We start from the raw sequence: 20,714 nt of genomic DNA, 5'->3' as shown, positions 1-20,714 counted from the left end.
CCATTATCTCAGTATCTTCTACATGTTTTTTTAATACTACATTAATAAGATTTTGTGGCCAGTATCCTATTCCTCTTGAATCAGTGAAGAACTGAATTATGTTATCTGCTGCAATATTAACAGTATCACATCTGACTTAATAACTGCCTTAATAATTTACCAATCGGCCTCAAATTTGATGGGGTTCTTGAATGTAGAGGTGATTTGTCATTGGCTTGTGTTTTATTTCTGAATGGCATTTCTTCCTTAACTCTTAATGTCCCAGGTGCAACCTCACAGACTGTTAGCGTTTATTGTTACACCATTGCTAATGCATCAGGGTAGGGTAGGAAAACACAGCCTTGCCTAGTTGTTCTTCCTCGAAGCTGTTGTAGTTTCCTTTGACTAGTCACTTGAATGTGACACTGACTGATACTATTACTGCTTCTTTCATGCTAGCGGTCTCTGAGACCGCATCTGGGACTTTGTGGTATGGATTCAGTAGCCAGATCTTTGTCTGCTGAATTTGAGGATTTTGTTTTAAAATGGTTTGAGGACAGTTTACGAAGTGGTGTTAGATTAGATAGTGACAATTAAATAGGAAGTTAAGCATAATTCAGAATAGGAACAGTGCAAAATTGAAGACAAATCTGTTTCGCCACTTGTGAATTCCTTGAAAGAAGCATTTGGTCAAATTTACGAAGACAGAAGCATAGAGACTGAACCTTTAGCTAAAGGTTCTGCTATAAATATATTTAGTTGAAAAAAATACTGCTGGTCGTCGAAGCCTCTTCCAGCGATGGCCAATGGCATTACTTTTCCGCATGTTGGACATAAGGGGGTGAATGTGTTTGTCCTTCACAGTTCCTACAGAGATGACACTCAGGTGAGGTGCTTTAATTTTTTTGAAGAAGCTTGAAAACACATGGCAACACCACAGATAAAAAAATGAGTCAACAACTATGTCACATATCCTGTGAACTTCATGCAACCATTCACCGTGTTTTGGGTGTAGCAGAATCTAGAGTGAAAGTTGTCGTAGAATGATTGGAAAAATGCAAACCATGATCCACCTGTGACCCAAAAGAGAAGAAAAAGTTGCCTTATATTTGTCATTGTTGTGAGAGGCCAATCTAACTTTAATTCTCTACAAAAATTTCCAGTAAGTGCAAAGAAAGGAAACTGAGATGGAAACTAAAATCCTGAAAAGTACTAGTGAAATTTTCATATTTTGAATGTCTTATGGGAGGTTTTTATGTTTTCATGGTTACATGTATACGAAACAATAAAAATATAGCAAAAATTAAAATTTAGTGTGCAGCGTACATGAGTTTTCGTAGCATTAGATTATCATGTAATATTATGTTCCTTTTGTGCAGTTTTTTGTTTAAATGCAATTTTTTTGTAAAAATAAAATTTAGAATTTATTTAGATATATTTTTGTGTGGTATTAATGTAACCTTTCAGATAAAAAACTCAACTGTTTCACTGAAACTGCTGAATGCAATTTTTATGGCTATTTAGATATAGCAGTCTGTCAGATTACACCTGGGACAGAATGTGTCAAAATCATGACCTGTGAAGCTAAGGGATAACTAAAGGCAGTGAATTCTTTCTGCTATACTGATGTTTGAACTTTTAAAAACTCATAACCAATATTCTTTATCTACTACAATTTTTGTTTTTCTTTTATGTCTTTCACTGCTATAAAAAAATAAATAAATAAAATTAAAAAAAAGATTAAAAATCTTTCAACACATTCACCAATATTTGTATGGCAAGACAGGAAAGTGACCAGCATTTTTTATACAGGTGCAAAATTTCACTACTACTGTTATTAAAAATACAATGTCACTACTACTGTTATTAAAAATACAAGGAGGAATTCTGACATACTTTGTCAGTTTACAGATGCAATACTATTGTCAACAACAGAGTTCATATTATTAGGGATACCATTCTTTATAATCACTAAAGTACAGTGCCCTATACAACATGAGTATGGACAACAAATCCAAAACATTACAGAAATGGCCAGAAAAAAAGACAAACTACTGTCAACAGGGAGCTGAAAACAAAGATGATGTGACTTACCAAATGAAAGTGCTGGCAGGTCGATAGACAAACAAACAAACGCAGACATACACACAAAATTCAAGCTTTCGCAACAAACGGTTGCTTCATCAGGAAAGAGGGAAGGAGAGGGAAATATTCATATCATTAATGGGAGCAATAAAGATTATGATTTGCTATGCTTCTGCCTTATCCAATAACTGTTATTAGCACAAAGGTACTTCTATACTCATATTATCATGGGTCAATTTACAGATACTAGTAATCTTCTCTTTAATTTTCTAAAAAGTATGCATCAGTTCCAAATGTGAAATCACCTTTGGGTAATCACTATAACGACTAGAACAAAGAAGTGCCTTAGAGCTATCAAATATATCGCTGGTAGTATAGGGACAAGTCTGTTACCACTGACTAAACAGCTATACAGCATCTGAGCCACACTTTGGATAGCTCTGTGTATAATGGAGAAGGGGACATGAAACATATTGTATCCCGCCATTCAAGGATAACTGCATTTTGTGTGTGATAATGCCATATACATACACCACCTCATGGTTTAAAGTACATCTACAGTTTGTATATGGCTTAATATTTCATAACAACTGACACAATAAATGTAGTAAATGACACTGCACAAAACAGTGGCAGAAAAATTCATTTGAAGATTTTTTTCTCATTAAAGTTTTCCACAAACTTGCTAATGTAATCTGATATCCCATACGCAATCTTTAAATTAACTATATTGTTTACAATCACCTAAATTCTTTCAGATTTCTGAGATGTTGTAGATTCTTTTTGTATAATTATGTATATTTTATCAAAACTACTTACAGTTCTTGCTCGCATATAAGCCAATCTAACTGTGCAAACAAATAATTAGACTACAGCTTTATTATAAGGGGCATTCAAAAAGAAACGAGCCGGAGGGATAATTACAGAAACCAGTACCTGTATGTATGTTGAACCTGGCAGTTGAGACACTTGTCCCACTGTAACACAAGGCAGTGAATGGCTGTCTCATAAAATTCCCAGGGCTGCAATGTGAACCAGTTCTGCACGTACAGCTGGACGGCGTTGTCTGAGGTGAATCGTTTGCAACTCAGAGCCTTTATAAGGAGACCAAAGTGGCGTTATCACAGGATAGAGGTCCGGACTGTATGGAGGGTGGCCGAGAACCTCCCATTTCAATTTCTGCAGGAATGCCGCGACTGTGTTGGCTGTTTGAGGCTTTGAATTGTCATGGAGCAGAATGACCCCATCGCTGAGATTGCCTGATTGTTTCGATCTGATCACTTTGCGAAGGGTGGTCAAGGTTTGTGAGTAATGCTGGGCATTCACTGTTGTCCCTTGATGCAGGAAGTGAATCAGAAGGGGGCCACCTTGGTCAAAGAAGAACGTCAGCATAACCTTTCCTGCACTCGTGTGGATGACGTCGTCCATCTGTATGTGCGGAACTAGTTTACATCGCAGTCCTGGGAATTTTATCAGACAGCCATTGACTGCCTTGTGTCACAGTGGTTCAAAAGGCTCTGAGCACTATGGGACTTAAAATCTGATGTCATCAGTCCCGTAGAACTTAGAACTACTTAAACCTAACTAACCTAAGGACATCACACACATCCATGCCCCAGGCAGGAATCGAACCTGCAATCGTAGTGGTCGTGCGGTTCCAGACTGAAGCGCCTAGAACCGCTTGGCCACTCCGGCCAGCTGTGTCACAGTGGGACAAGTGTCTCATCAGCCTAGGTCAATACTTCTAACATACAGGTACTACTTTCTGTAACTATCCCTCTGGCTCATTTCTTTTTGAACACCCCTTATAGATTTTTTTTAGTGTGTACAAACAATTTATATTACTATTTGCTAAACACAGGAACCTGCAGCATATGAAAAATGGAGACAATGGCGATTTCCACATTTACTGGAAGTCCTGGAACAATTCCCATCTGTTCACCCATCTGCTGCTGTCTTAGCAGCTCATCTGGATCCACTCCAACCGAGATTCTACAGCATATCATCTTCTCCAGATGTGTATCAAAAAGAAATGCACATAACAGCAGCTGTTGTTGTTTACCGAACACAAGGTATGTACAGAACTGTTTCCCCATGTAGAGGTATAAGAAGTCTCCTGTAGGTACAAAAACTGAGTTGCATAGATGTAACACCATTTCTATCTCATGAACGGTTAAAGATACCAAAATGAGGTCTTCAGAAAATGACAGTATGCAGAATGGCACATGATTTCATTCCTTGTTTACTTTTCTTCACTCTTGTATAATTTTTATTTAATGGGATAATTTAATTTTTTAAAGACATTTGAAAGCTCTTGGAAAGATGAGTATAGTGATATAGCAATTATTAACATTTCCATTAAAATTTTTTGTGGCAGTACTGGAGAAATCCACTAAAATGAAAAGGTAAAGTGGTTGAAAAAGGCTCTTGAGGTGTCTCTATTATTGTTCTAAGCCCTTTGACTGCAGAATCAGTTCAAAATGCACTGTCTATCAATTGCTCAATTCTACTTCAACATTACTTGCATACAGACATGTATACAAATGGGCAAAACTTATACATGCTACTTGTGTGTGGTAACTGTTAAAGAAATGTTGTAAGAACGGTAAAGTAGTATAGGGACATCTATTCTGATCGGCAGTGTCTGACATGCCAGGCATGTGCATGAACCGTTAGGAAACTAGTGTGAATGGGCAGCTTGAACATCACACAGAGGACAAGGAAGAACACAGTGACTCACAGAGCACATAAAGAAACTGTTCTGGCAATGGTGCTTATTGATCTGCATGGTGGCATTGGACATGTCATGAAGGAATGTGGGATCAGCCAAGTGAATGTCACATAAATTTAGGATTAACAAATTCCACCCCTTCAACTGTCATTACATCAGCCACTAAAAGGATATGATTTATAAACACTTTAGTGAATGATCCTGGCATTCGAGCAGGATTTGTTTCAATTTTATTTATCCACCTCAATTTTGGAAATATCTTTGCTTTCAGTTCTAATCTCCAGTTCTGATTTTACAACATACCACACTGCCTTTGCTTTGTGTCCATGAGTCAAGATGTAATTATTGCCAACCATAGCTTTTGCTGTTTTCACTGTCCTTTTAAATACGCTTTTATACTGTTTGACATAATGAAAACAGGGCCTTTGTTGTATTTCAGTTCCTTGTGCAGTTGCCCTTTTTCCACAGGATATTTTTATTCCCAGCAGTGGTCCACTTAGCTTATTTGAGACTTTTGTGAGGCATACTCTAAGTGGAAATACTTCATTAAATAAATGTAAAAATTTTTTAGAAATATGAATGCACAGAGATTTGAATATCATCTTGAACTTAACACTGCACCTCTTATGCTTTAGAGCACAATGATTTTAAATTTGCAACAGTAAAATGTCTTTTGCCATTAGTTTTTCTAGTGCTTCATTCATTTGCACTAGTTATTTCAATAAATGGAGCAGAATGTCCAGGAAGTCTTAAGTCTACACATAACTTCCTAGAATCATCAAATTTATAATTAGTTAAAATATTATCAATACAGGTCCCTGTATTAGCAGTTTCTCTTGTGACCTTCATGAAGTTTGCCTGGAAACCAAATTTTTGGATTAAGTCCATAAACTACACTGTATACCTTGTTTCATTTGATAATTGAATATTGAAATCAGCAGCTATTAAAATCTCTGTCTTTTTATTTTCATTGTTCACTTTCTGTAAAATATCCTTTCACATTTAGTTAAAATAATTTTGCTACTTCTACATCTGGGCTCCTATATATTGATAAAATAACAATGTACTGTTTTTCTAATTCAACTGAGCAGCTTTCAAATACAACTTCCACATTTAGAAAATTGAAATCCTCTTTCATTTTATGCTCTAAATCTGGTGAACCCTTAGGAAAATACAAAGACAGATCTCTTCCTGGTTCTTCCACATTAAGAAAAATTTTCTTCAGCCCAAGCTAAAAAGATGCTACAAATCAGACAAATAAAAAAAAAGTGGGTATTGAATTAATGAAACTGCAGACTAATGGAAAGATATAGTGCAGGGGTCAATTTGGGTACTTTGGAAGAAGATGGTATAGGTAAAAAGTTTCTACTACATTGTGAATATTTGGAAAAAGTTAATTTAAATTGTTTGACAGATCCATATGGGTGCCATACTGCCTGATGGCAATCAGCACGACAATGTACTTCTCTTCGGAATGGATGCTGTGCCCTATAAGGTGAATGCTGCCAATTCACTACAGGAAAATGGTGCATGGAACTCATTTTAGCTCATGCCTTACATAGAGTTGCAGAAGAGATTCATAGCAAATTCGGTGATGTTGACAAATTTATTGAATGTGTCAACAAAGGCATTTTTGGAGGCCCTTTATGTGTTGCAGCATTTAAGTTGTTAGCTCCAGAATATTTTCTTACCGCCATCTCCCATTTTGACAAGATGGGGGTCCAGGATTCATGCCTGTATAGCCAGAATTTCAACATTGTGAAAAGCATCAATGATTCATTCTATAGCAGTGAAGCTGCTTCAATGGGACTAGCCCAAGAATTAATGTCTTATGATGATATTTCAGGCAAACTTTTCCACATAAAATAAAATTTTAGATTTATTCCTGCAGCCATAACTACTTTGGTGCAACCAGAAGTGCCACTAGTTAAGCAGATACAAAAAGTGAAAAAACTGCAAATAAATTAAAATCTGTTAGTGGTAAAGTGAGAAAAAAGTGACAAAGAAAAGCAAAAAGATATTGCAAGAAAAAAACAAGGGAGGGGGGGGGGGGGTAAATACAATGTGTTCCATTTCAATGATTTTGATTTTGTTGGGTGAAAAATTCTCTCTTAATAATTTAGATTGAAACAATCGAAAATCCAGCATGGAATGTAGCAATGTTATGAAAAGTTGCTACTCACCATATAGTGGAGATGCTGAGTCGCAGATAAGCACAACAAAAAGATTCTCACAATTACACAATTATAGCTTACGGACATTAAGGTTTCAGTTGCCTGAGACTGCAGTTGTGTGTGAGTCGAGTTTGTGTGAGATTTTGATTCAAATGATACTGTCCATTTTAAATATGCTCCTCTTGTGTCAGTTGAAGTAGAAAGCTGGTTTTCATTGACAAGGCTCGTTGGCCGACAATAGTAAACCTCTATATTTGAAAATTTGCACACGGGTATGAATTGTGTGTTTTAACTCAGAGCTCATTTGAAAAAAAAAAAAAGGGACACACACACACACACACACACACACACACACACACACACACACACACACATGGCTTAACTATGTTCTTGTGATGTTAACAAAAAGCACATTGCATCTTCAAATTACATAGAGTAGCTTGCTTTTTATGGGCATTTGATTCATAATCAAATAGTTCAGCATCATAAACCCACTAACTAATTTATTTTACAACAGAAATTTTACCTCATTTTAATGCTATTAGTATATACAGGGTTATTACAAATGATTGAAGCGATTTCACAGCTCTACAATAACTTTATTATTTGAGATATTTTCACAATGCTTTGCATACACATACAAAAACTCAAAAAGTTTTTTTAGGCATTCACAAATGTTCAATATGTGGCCCTTTAGTGATTCGGCAGACATCAAGCCGATAATCAAGTTCCTCCCACACACGGCGCAGCATGTCCCCATCAATGAATTCGAAAACATCGTTGATCCGAGCTCGCAGTTCTGGCACGTTCCTTGGTAGAGGAGGTTTAAACACTGAATCTTTCACATAACCCCACAGAAAGAAATCGCATGGGGTTAAGTCGGGAGAGTGTGGAGGTCATGACATGAATTGCTGATCACAATCTCCACCACGACCGATCCATCCGTTTTCCAATCTCCTGTTTAAGAAATGCCGAACATCATGATGGAAGTGCGGTGGAGCACCATCCTGTTGAAAGATGAAGTTGGCGCTGTCGGTCTCCAGTTGTGGCATGAGCCAATTTTCCAGCATGCCCAGATACACGTGTCCTATAATGTTTTTTTCGCAGAAGAAAAAGGGGCCGTAAACTTTAAACCGTGAGCTTGCACAAAACACATTAACTTTTGGTGAATTGCGAATTTGCTGCACGAATGCATGAGGATTCTCTACCGCCCAGATTCGCACATTGTGTCTGTTCACTTCACCATTAAGAAAAAATGTTGCTTCATCACTGAAAATAAGTTTCGCACTGAACGCGTCTTCTTCCATGAGCTGTTGCAACAGCGCCGAAAATTCAAAGCGTTTGACTTTGTCATCGGGTGTCAGGGCTTGTAGCAATTGTAAACGGTAAGGCTTCTGCTTTAGCCTTTTCCGTAAGATTTTCCAAACCGTTGGCTGTGGTACGTTTAGCTCCCTGCTTGCTTTATTCATCGACTTTCGCGGGCCACGCGTGAAACTTGCCCGCATGCGTTCAACCGTTTCTTCGCTCACTGCAGGCCAACCCGTTGATACGTGCATACCACCACCGAATGGAGTTAGCAGTTGGTTGATCTTTGTTGAACTTCATCCTGAAGTGTCACTGCACTGTTATGACTGACTGATGTGAGTGCATTTCAAGCACGACATACGCTTTCTCGGCTCCTGTCGCCATTTTGTCTCACTGCGCTCTCGAGCGCTCTGACGGCAGAAACCTGAAGTGCGGCTTCAGCCGAACAAAACTTTAAGAGTTTTTCTACGTATCTGTAGTGTGTCGTGACCATATGTCAATGAATGGAGCTACAGTGAATTTATGAAATTGCTTCAATCATTTATAATAGCCCTGTATATTGTTTATGTCACTGCGCATATTTTTGTAAATTTTTGGCCATACACCATAATTTTTTGTGGACATTATGGTGACTTTAGATCATTAAATTCCTAGCCTTAGGTATTAGCCTCTGTTGTTCCCTCTTTGTGGAACAACATGTTTTTGATGTGTCTCCTGTTCCTAAATCAAATGATAAGATCATGTATGTTTAGAGACTAATGGAAAACAATTCACGAAGTTCACTTATCTCTCAAATGATGACTGCAAATGCACCTTGAAGTCAATGGGAAACAGTCTGAGCAGAACATTACGTGAAGTGATAAGCTGTTGTTTGTTACGAAAAACATATATTTTGTGAGTAATGGGTGCTCACTAAATCACTGTGAGTAAAATATTTGGTTTGTTAACTTGTGTACTGTATATGCTTTGTGGTATACAGACACAAATAGGGATGTCTAAAGAAACAGAACCTCCTGCATAATAGCTGTAAAACAAAGCATTGATCTAAAGACACGGAGATTCTTAATGAAACACATTTGGCTGTCAATCGGGCAATATGACAAGCCTTCAATGTATACTGTACCAGAATATTATTGAATGACATGTTATGAAACCTGAAGAAATTCTGGCCATATGTAAATATTGTTAGTAGTACCAAAGTTAGTATACAGACACCAGTGTATGGGACAGGGATTGAACTTGAGGGCAGCAAAGCAAAAGCGGAAACATTAAACTCTCTTTCAAATGTTTCTTTACAAGGTAAAATACTGGCATATTGCCCCAGTTTAATTCTGGCACCACTGCAAAGATGAGTAGTAAAGATGTTAGTGTCAGCAGTGTTGAGAAATAGCTGCAATCACTAAAACTGAACAAGACTCCAGGACCTGACGAAATTCCTATGAGATTTGTGACTGACTTAACTATAATATAGTGTATATCCTTAAAATAAAAAATTGCCAAGAAGTTGGAGGAAAGCACCGGACAAACCCTTCTACAAAAAGATAGTAGAAGTGATCTACAATTTCCAGTAGCCTTGACATCCAGTTTTGGTAGGATCTTAGGATACATTCCGAGCTGAAATGTAGTGAGGTATCTCAAACAGAATAACATCTTCCATGCCAACTAAAATGGATTCTGGAAAAATCAACAATGTGAAACCCAACTCGCACTTCTCTCACATGATATCCTGAAAGTCATGGATCAAGGCAGTCAAGAGCATTTGACTTAGTACATCATCTAAATTTACTGTATAATATATGAGCATATAGAGTATCAGATGAAATTTGTGACTGTATAAAGAATTTATTGGCGAGAAGGATGCAGCATATTATCTTGAATGAAGGGCCATTGACAAATGCAGAAGTAACTTAAGGTGTGCCCTGGAAAGTGTGCTGGGGCCCTTTGCTGTTCAAGTTTGCATATTAATGACCTTGGAGACAGTAGTAACTTCAGAATTTTCACTGGCTGACTAAAGTTGCACAAATATTCAGTCAGACCTTGATAAGACTTTGAAGTGTTTCAAAGATTGGCAACATTCTTTAAATGTTCAAAGATGTAAAACTGTGCAATTCACACACTGAAAAAATGTACTAACCTATGACTGCAGCATCAACAAGTCACAGTGGGAATCAGTCAACTCATACAAATTCCTGGATGTAACAGTTTGTTGACGACCACATAAGCTCAGTCGTTGGTAAAGCAGGTGGCACACTCAGGTTTTAAAGGTAAATACTACGAAAATTAAATCATTCTACAAAGGAGACTGCTTACAAATCACCTGTGCAACCCATTCTAGAATATTGCTCAATGGTGTGGGACCGATACAAGATAAGGACTAACAGAAGATACTGAAAGCATACAGAGAAGGGCAGCATGAATGGTCACAGGTTTTTTGACTGATGTGAGAGACTCACTGAAATACTAAAGAAAGTGAACTGTCAGACACTTCAAGATAGATGCAAACTATCCTGAAAAAGCCAACAGTAAAGGTACAATGTTGTTGTTGTGGTCTTCACAGTCCTGAGACTGGTTTGATGCAGCTCTCCATGCTACTCTATCCTGTGCAAGCTCCTTCATCTCCCAGTACCTACTGCAACCTACATCCTTCTGAATCTGCTTAGTGTATTCATCTCTTGGTCTCCCTCTATGATTTTTACACTCCACGTTGCCCTCCAATGCTAAATTTGTGATCCCTTGATGCCTCACAACATGTCCTACCAACCGATCCCTTCTTCAAGTCAAGTTGTGCCACAAACTTCTCTTCTCCCCAATCCTATTCAATACCTCCTCATTAGTTATGTGATCTACCCACCTAATCTTCAACATTCTTCTGTAGCACCACATTTCGAAAGCTTCTATTCTCTTTTTGTCCAAACTATTTATTGTCCACGTTTCACTTCCATACATGGCTACACTCCATACAAATACTTTCAGAAATGACTTCCTGACACTTAAATCAATACTCGATGTTAACAAATTTCTCTTCTTCACAAACGCTTTCCTTGCCATTGCCAGTCTACATTTTATATCCTCTCTACTTCGACCATCATCAGTTACTTTGCTCCCCAAATAACAAAACTCCTTTACTACTTTAAGTGTCTCATTTCCTAATCTATTTCCCTCAGCATCACCCGACTTAATTCGACTACATTCCATTATCCTTGTTTTGCTTTTGTTTATCTTATATCCTCCTTTCAAGACACTGTCCATTCTGTTCAACTGCTCTTCCAAGTCCTTTGCTGTCTCTGACAGAATTACAATGTCATCGGCGAACCTCAAAGTTTTTATTTCTTCTCCCTGGATTTTAATACCTACTCCAAATTTTTCTTTTGTTTCCTTTACTGCTTGCTCAATATACAGACTGAATAACATCGGGGAGAGGCTACAACCCTGTCTCACTCCCTTCCCAACCACTCCTTCCCTTTCATGCCCCTCGACTCATATAACTGCCATCTGGCTTCTGTACAATAACTGGCTTTAAAAGATAACTCCAGGAATACAGTACAACCCCATGAGTATCACTCCTGCAGAGATCTTGAGGACAAGATTAGATTATTTACAGTATGCACAGAGGCATTTAAACAGTCATTCTTCCCACACTCCATATTTGAATGCAACAGTAAGATCTAATAAATGCTAAATAGAAAGTGCTGTGAAGTGTATGGCAGCAACAATGCAGGAACAGTATGTGGGACTAGGAATTGGCCTGGGATTTGGCTAGGGATAAGGGAACATTTTTTGTATAGATGCAGATGAAAGGAGCAAGGATCCATGGTGGTGGGAAAAATGTGAAAAATTGCGTAAATAATGTAGAATTAGGTCCGATAAATTTTGTTTCTTGGGTCATGGAATCCCCCCTAATGGCCTTACCATCAAACTACCTATCTCTGGCTGCCACCCCTCCTTCCACAATGTCCTCCACTTGTTCAAATTCTGCCAATCCTTAGCCCTCACCAACATAGTCCTTTAAAACTATATCAACCAATCCCGAACCTTCTTGCAGTACCTTCTCTCCATCCGCAAAATTCTCCTGCTGTGCAATCCCAAATTCCTGAAACCCATAACACACACAGTGGAACTCGTTCCCTGCAGGAACTTGAGCAACATGCACAATGCCACCACAAAAAGCTCTCCATCCTGCTCACTTCCTACTTCCACCTTGGAGTACCACTGTCCACCACTTCTACAACACACAGCTGACAAACACTGTCTCGCAGACCTACTACACTTATCCCACCCTCCAAAACTCCCTCCCACCACCACAAAGAATCCAGAACTTAAACAGACCTGCAACACAGTCATGAACCTTTCCTCCAGAAGCCTTAGCCCCACAGAAATATCAGTCCTTTCCAAAGGCCTCACCTTTTGCCCCACTGTCAAATTCAATCATGCAGGACTTGATAAAGACCGTCTCTCCTTCTCCTGGCCCATACAGTGGAAACACTTTTTTTGCCACCAACCCTACCAACCAGACTCAACCAAAGACCAATACTGAACCTTGCCTAACTTAGTTCCCTGCTCCATCCAACTGTGATCCACCCCCACCGCCCCTAAACCACCCTCTCTTAACTTTCCAGACTTTCTTAACCTCAAACCTTGCCTCACCATCATTCCCCAAATACCTCAACATGCAAACCAACCTTACATTAGCAGAAATAACTGCAGTCTACCATCTAAAAACTGATCCCAACATTATAGTCCTACCTGTGGACAAAGGCTACACCACTGTCATTTTGAACAGCAAGGATTACCTGGCGGAAGGAGTTTGCCACCAGCTGTCAGATACTTCCACCAACAAACCTTGTCACAGTAACCTAATTCCAGTAATCCAGCAGGATCTCCAGTCACTACTCAAATCCTTAGGCCCATCCCAGAAGCTCTCCCTGGAGTCCATCTCTCTACTCACACCTACCCCTCCCCACACTCCCACCTTCTGCATGCTTCCTAAAGTCCACAAACATAACCACTCAGGACACCCTATTGTGGCCGGTTACTGTGTTCCCACTGAGAGAATCTCTGCTCTCATAGACCAACACCTTCACCCTACTACCCAGAACCTACACTACTATATAAAAGATACTAACCATTTCCTCCATCGACTCTCCACAGTTCCTGACCCTTTACCACAAAGTACCCTGCTTGTCACTATTGATGCCACTTCCCTGTATACTAACATTCCTAATGCCCATGGCCTTACAGCCTTGAGCACTATCTTTACCAATGCCCGATGGATTCCAAACCAACAATGTCCTTTCTAGTCGTCATGACCAACTATATCCTCACCCACAATTATTTCTCCTTTGAAGGCATTACCTTCACACAAATCCATGGTACAGCTATGGGCACCCGCATGGCACCATCCTATGCCAACCTATTCATGAGCCATTTAGAGAAATCCTTCCTAAAAACCCCCTCACCTGGTTCACATTCATTGATGACATCTTTGCTATCTGGACCACAGGTGAGGACACCCTATCTACATTCCTCCAGAACCTTGGCAAGGACACCCTATCCACATTCCTCCAGAACCTCAACAACTTCTCCCCCATTTGCTTCACCTGATCCTACTCAACCCAACAGGCCACCTTTCTAGATGCTGACCTAGACTTCAAAGACGGCTACATCAGTACCTAAATCCACATCAAACCTACTAACCACCAGCAATACCTCCACTCTGACAGCTGCCACCCATTTCATACGAAGGAGTCCTTCCCATACAGCCCGTCACCTGTGGTAGGCACATCTGCAGTGACGAACAGCCCCTCTCAAAATATACCAAGGGTCTCACTGAAGCCTTCACTGACCATAATTATCCTCCCAATCTTGTACAAAAACGAATCTCCCAAGCTTTATCTTTCCAGTCTCCCTCCATCTCCCAAAGTTCCACCATCTGGCCACAGAGGAGCATTCCCCTTTAACTCAATACCACCCAGGACTGGAGCAACTAAATTACATTCTCTGCCAGGGTTTCGATTACCTCTTGCATTTGCTCTAAAATGAGAAATGTCCTGCCCACTAACCTTCCCACCCCTCCTACAGTGGTATTCAGCCATCCATCGAACTGACACAACCTACTCGTCCATCCTTACACAATCCATTCTCCCAATCCTTTACCCCATGGCTCACACCCCTGTAATAGACCTAGATGCAAGACCTGTCCCATACATCCTCCCACCACCACCTACTCCAGTCCAGTCACTAACATCATCTATCCCATCAAAGGCAGGGCTACCTGTAAAACCAGTCATGTGGTCTACAACCTAAGCTACAAACTCTGTGCTGCATCCTGTGTAGACTTGACAACCAACAAGCTGTCTGTCCGCATGAATGATCACTGACAAACTGTGGCCAAGAAACAAGTGGACCACCCTGTTGGTGAACACTCTGCCAAACATGATATCTTTCATTTCAATGACTGCTTCGCAGCCTGTGCCATATAGATCCTTCCCACCAACAAAAGGTTTTCTGAAATGTGCAGGTGGGAACTTTCCTTGCAATGCATCTTGCACTTCCAAAACCCACATGACCTCACTGTTACTGCCCTCACCTATCCAGCCCCTTCCCTGTTCCCATTCCAGCACTACACAGCTGCCATTCCACCACCACACCCAGTCATTTTATTTCCCTCCTTTTCTGATACTTCCCCCCCCTCCCCCTAGCCCTCTGTCTAACCTGCAGCACTTCACTGTCCACCACCCCCACCATACTATCCCTCCCCCTCACTGCCCCAGCCTCCTCCTCAGCCCCACCCAGTCACCACTCCCATCATGCACTGGTGCTGCTGCTCGCAATGTGGTTTCAGTTGCCTGAGACTGCAGTTTGTGTGTGTGTGTGTGTGTGTGTGTGTGTGTGTGTGTGTGTGTGTGTGTGTGTGTGTGCGTGCACACTTACGTGTGTGTATTGTTGACGAAGGCCAATGGCCAAAAGCTTCAACTGTGAAAGTATTTTTATTGTGCCTACTGCGGCCCAGTATCTCCGCTATATGGTGAGTAGCAACTTCCCTTCTCATAATATTGTTACATTCCATCCTGGATTTTCCTATACTTGCATCAATTATTGTAGTTGACACAGTAGTTAAGGGCAGCCATGGTAGTCTAGCAGGTAGAACACTAGACCTCCCCAGCACCCCCAGATCCACTTAGCCTTCTCTAAAAAGGAGTACCACGAATCTTTTTTGGGATTGAAAGCTGGTCAGGATGGGGTGCCTCCCACCCCTACCTCTTCTTGTACTGTGGTCAACAGGCTACACTCCATCTGCACTCAGACCAAGTGTCCAGTCATTGGCTTGGACCTTAGACTTTACTTTTTATAAGAATTAAAAGGTAAAATTCTGGGCAGACTTTACCTTTTGTAAGAATTAAAAGGTAAAATAATGTGCCCTTCTGCATACCACCATCTGCCAAAACCCCAATGTTGCGAGCAACAAAAGGGGTGTTACTTCTCACAATGTATAATATACAGTGAAATTGATACATGAATGTAGTTTTCAAGAGAAGGTTAGAAATTCTTAGATAAGATGAACTTCATGAATAGTTAATACAAAGAACTTTTCTTTGATTTTCATGTGATGTGATGTGTGCTGTTGAACATCCCATTTTCTATCAGCCTGTGTGTTATCTACTGGCTCAATTTCACAGTGTATGTTGGAAGTGACAGCAGAGGAGGGATGGTGGAGCTGTGACAGACATACCCTTTCTGGAACGTGTGTGATATAAAACATAACTGAATTATTCTTCAGAAAATCTTGCATTGACACAGTAATCCATTGGGAGGGGATATTTTACGAGTAACTGTTCTGGCATCTGTGTAGAGAATTTCCATGCTGGAGATGAACTGGATAGTGTACATGTAAAAATGCTGCAACACTTCCATGCTTCATTTTTCATTTATTTACTCAGGTGCCCGCACATTATTCACCCACTTGAAATTTCACATAATGGACAAATAAGAATGGACAGTTCTTCAACTGATGTGGCACAAATTGTAGAGAATAAACATCTCTAATTTTTTGGGCAGAACATATTTCAATCTACATAAGAAAAGTATCTGACTGATGGAATAATATAACAGGATAATCATTTGACAATGTATATAAAGCATTTGAAACTTGTTCTGTAGATATATACCTATAACATTTAGAAAGAGTTAACCCACTTTGCCAGGATTGGCACTAGTCACACTTTTCTTTGGAATCTCTTTGGAACTGTTAGAATGATGCACCATGGTTACACTTCGAGTTATTCACTGTGTCTGTTTAGAAGCAAAGTACAAGGCATAAAATGCAAAGCTAAAAGGGAATTATTTAGGAATAAAAGAAACAACTCACTGAAGGTAGAAGTGCTGCATCATTGACAGGTACACAAAGAAAAGGTACAGAGCTTTGCTTTGCTAGCTTTTGGAATGAAATTCCTTTTTCCAGCTTGTGGGAGAAACACGCACACACACACACACACACACACACACACACACACACACACACACCTGCCTCCCTACTTTGTGCTCAGTCGACTGCCAGCTCTTTCCTGGCCCACATTGAGTGCACTGGGATGAGGTGGGGATGCAGGATGAGGGACAGAGAGAGGTGGGAGGCAGGGACGAGGTTGGGGGAAGGTATCTAGCAGCTTGTGGGAGGGTGGGGAGCCATTTGTGGGCTAGCTATGGGTACTCCTAGGTGAAGGTGTCCGACAACTGGTGGAGGCCCTCTGCCAGATAGTCACTCAGTTCACAATGGTGGGACCTTTATCTGCTGGGAGGGTTATCAGGTCTGCCAAAAGTGACCCCATCCCAGAAGTCCAACAAAACCTCAAATGCCTGCTAAAATCATTAGGTCCTTCCCCAAACCTCTCCCCTGAATCCATCTCCCAAATCACAACAACAATCCACCCACTCACCTTCTCCATGTTCCAGAAAACCCACAAACCTGACAATTCTGGGCACTCTATTGTGGCTGGTTACAGTGCCCATAACAAAAGAATCTCAGCCCTTGTTGACCAACATCCGCAACCAATTGGCCAAAACCTAGCCTCCCACATTAAAGATACCAACCACTTTCTGCAACAGCTCTCCACTATCCCCACACCCTTACCTCCCAGGTTCCTACTGATCACTGTAGATGCAACCTCCTTATACACCAACATCCCTCATGCCCATGGCCTTTCCGTGATTGAACACTACCTCTCCCAAACACACCACTTCATTCCTCATACAACTTGCCAACTACATCATAACCCATACTTACTTCACCTTTGAAGGGAAAGTATACAAACAAATTCGTGGCACAGTCATGGGTGCCTGCATGGCACCCTCCTATGCCAACCTCTTAGTGGGCCACCTAGAGGACATATTCCTAGCTTCCTCAAACCCCAAACCCTGATCTGGTTCATTCATGACACATTTATAATCTCGACCCAAGACCAGGACACCTTATCTTCATTCCTCCACAATCTCAACACCATCTCTTCAATCCACTTCATCTGGTCCTCCTTAAGCCATTGTGCCACCTTTCTGGATGTCGATCTACTTCTCTCAGATGGCTCCATCCAAACCTCGGTCCACATCAAACCCACCAATACCAATAGTACCTGCAATTTTACAGCTGCCACCTCTTCCAAACCAAAAAATCCCTCCCTCTGGTCTTCACAGACAGGCAATACCATTCAGATCTAATATACAAACAGATCTCCCATGCCATATCCCCACATACACCCAATCCTCAGATCCATCACAAGAACCAACCACACAGAAGTGTGCCGCCCCCCTTCTGTCACCCAATACCGCCTGAGACTGGATGGCTGAACTGTGTCCTTGGTCAGAGCTTTGATTATCTATCATCAGGCCCTGATATGAGGGGCATCCTACCCAAGATACTTCCATCCTCTCACAAAATGGTGTTCCGCCACCCACCAAACGTCCACAACATCCTAGTCCATCCCTATGCCACTCCCATCCCCAATCACCTGCCACAGTGTTCATACCCTTGTGGAAGACACAGATGTAAGACCTGCCAAATCCACCCGCCCAGCACCTCCTGCTCCAGTCCTGTTACAGTCTTATCTTATCCAATCAGATGCCGTGTCATCTGTGAAAAAAGCCTTGTTATATACCAGTTCCACTGCAACCACTGCACAATATTTTATATTGGTATTACAACCAACCAGCAGTCAACCAAAATGAATGGACTCCATGAAACTGTTGCCAAAAACAAGTTGGACCAGCCAGTGGCATAACATGCAGCAAACACAACAGACGGGATTTCAATGGCTGCTTCACAACCCGTGCCATGTGGATCCTCCCTACTACCACCAGCTTCTATGAACTGTGTGTGTGTGTGTGTGTGTGTGTGTGTGTGTGTGTGTGTGTGTGTGTGTGTGTGTGTGTACGGACACCATCCCCTGTCCCAGTACCCTTTCCAATTCATGTCAGCTAGTTGTGTGCTGCCACCTCATGCCCTACTCTGTGAAATCGTGTGCCCAGCCATCTGCCGCATGGTCCCTCTACCTGCACCCCTGGCTAGCCCACAGACAGATCCTCACACTCCCACAAGCTGCTAGAAGCTTCCTCCAACACCCTCCCTGCCTCCTGCCTCTCTCCGTCCCTCACCCCACCCCACCTCACCTCACTACACTCACTGTGGACCAGGAAAGAGCCGGCAATCGACTGAGCACCAAAAGCTAGCAAAGCGAAGCTCTGTACCTTATGTTTGTGTACCTGTCGATGACGCAGCACATCTGCCTTCGGTGAGTCAACTCCTTTGTACCTAAATAATTCATAATTCTCAACCAAAACTTTCTGTAAACTATTAAGACTAAAAAGGAAAAAGTTAAGATGACCAAGAAGATGTTATTGCTACAAAAAGTCGTGAGAGGCAATGTAAGAACTGCTATGTAACACTGTGGTATATGATTAAAAGATAACTAGATTTTTTGAAGCTAAATACAGGACTCAGTGATCTCACCTGTGATTTGGGTTCCTTGGGGAAGAATCTTGGGAAAGAAGATAATGTAATGATGATAGGAGGCTGAGGCAACAATTTGGACTAAAACATCAATCATTCATTTACATCACTATGCTGCAATCTACATCCAAGGGCTTAGCAGAGTGTTCGCAGAACCATTTTTGAACTATTTCCCGACCGCCCCACTTTTAATTAGCATGTGGGAAGAATCAAGAACTAATTATTTCCTACAAGCTCCAGTTTCTCTCATTTTATTTCCATGGTTCTTTCTCCCTAAGTATGTGGAAGTTGAAGTTTTCTACATTCAGAAAATTGGTGATTGAAATTTTGTGATAATATCTCACTGCAATGAAAAACACCTTTGTTTTAATGAGTGCCGTCCTAGTTCGCATCTCAGATTTTTGACTTCTCTCTCCTTTTTATGATAATATAAAATGAGCTGCCTTCTTTGAATTTTTTTGATGTTATCAGATCAGTCCTACCTGCTAAGGATCCCGTAGTGTGCAGGAATACTCTAGCAGAGGATGGACAAGTCTTGTGTAGGTGGTCTGTTTATAAATTTGTTGCACCATGTAAGTGTTCTGTAAATAAAACACAGCCTTTGGTGCACCTTCCCCACAACATTTTCTATGTGATGGTCCCAACTTAAGTTGTTTATAATTGTAACCCCTACATATTTAGTTGAATCAACAACCTTTGAATTAGTATTGTTTATTGTGTAACAGAAATATAATCAATGCTGGAATTCAGCAGTATCAATGTGGAAGGCCTTGCCTTTTTTATTCTTCAGGGCCAACTGCTCCTTTTTGGCTATAGCATATAATGTAATTTGTACTGATCTTCTGACAACTTTACTAAATGGCAAATTACTGCATCATCTGCAAACAATTTAAAGAGGGCTGTTCACATTGTCTCCCAAATTATTTATACACACTATAAACAGCAGAGAGCATACAATAATTTCTTGGGGAATTATAGATATCACTTCTGTTGCACTCTCTGATTTCTTTGTGCCATGAAATTAAAAATTCAGCTGCACAACTGAGACAATGCTCCATACGTGTGGGGTAGTGGAGATGAAGAACAATAGGATTACTGGTGTCTTACACAGGGATACGATCCCTGTGACAAGAGGTTAAAATCAGGTTGCATAGGGACGAACCAACATGTTGTGTAGGAGAGGTGGGAAAGATCACAGGTAGGATATCCCTCATTTCCAGGCATAATCATAGAGAATCAAAAATCTGGTGAAGGACATAGTTCAGTTGCTCTCCAGTCCTGGCTGACTGGGAATGGGGGAGGCTCCTTTGTGGCTGATTCTTAAGGGTAGCAGGAGAATTAGTGGTGTGTAATGATATGGCATGGGAAATCTGTTTGCTGACTAATTTTGAGGAGTTGTGCCTCTCTGTGAAGGCCTTTGAGACCTTCAGCATACTAAGCAAGGGCA

At 40.8% G+C, this 20,714-nt stretch overlaps 1 protein-coding gene across 1 annotated transcript in view; it reads left to right on the top strand.

The window, feature by feature from the left end:
• LOC126188360 (nitric oxide synthase, salivary gland-like) overlaps positions 1 to 20,714 on the top strand; it is a 162,612-nt gene that overhangs the window by 101,555 nt on the left and 40,343 nt on the right. The window contains exon 20 of the mRNA XM_049929959.1: positions 3,926 to 4,136. Coding sequence (XP_049785916.1) covers positions 3,926 to 4,136 — 211 coding nt within the window. The remainder of the gene's footprint in view (positions 1 to 3,925; positions 4,137 to 20,714) is intronic.

This window comes from Schistocerca cancellata, chromosome 5, assembly GCF_023864275.1.
Source record: "Schistocerca cancellata isolate TAMUIC-IGC-003103 chromosome 5, iqSchCanc2.1, whole genome shotgun sequence".
Taxonomy (NCBI): Eukaryota; Metazoa; Arthropoda; class Insecta; order Orthoptera; family Acrididae; genus Schistocerca; species Schistocerca cancellata.
This window is presented reverse-complemented; position numbering and strand designations above follow the sequence as displayed.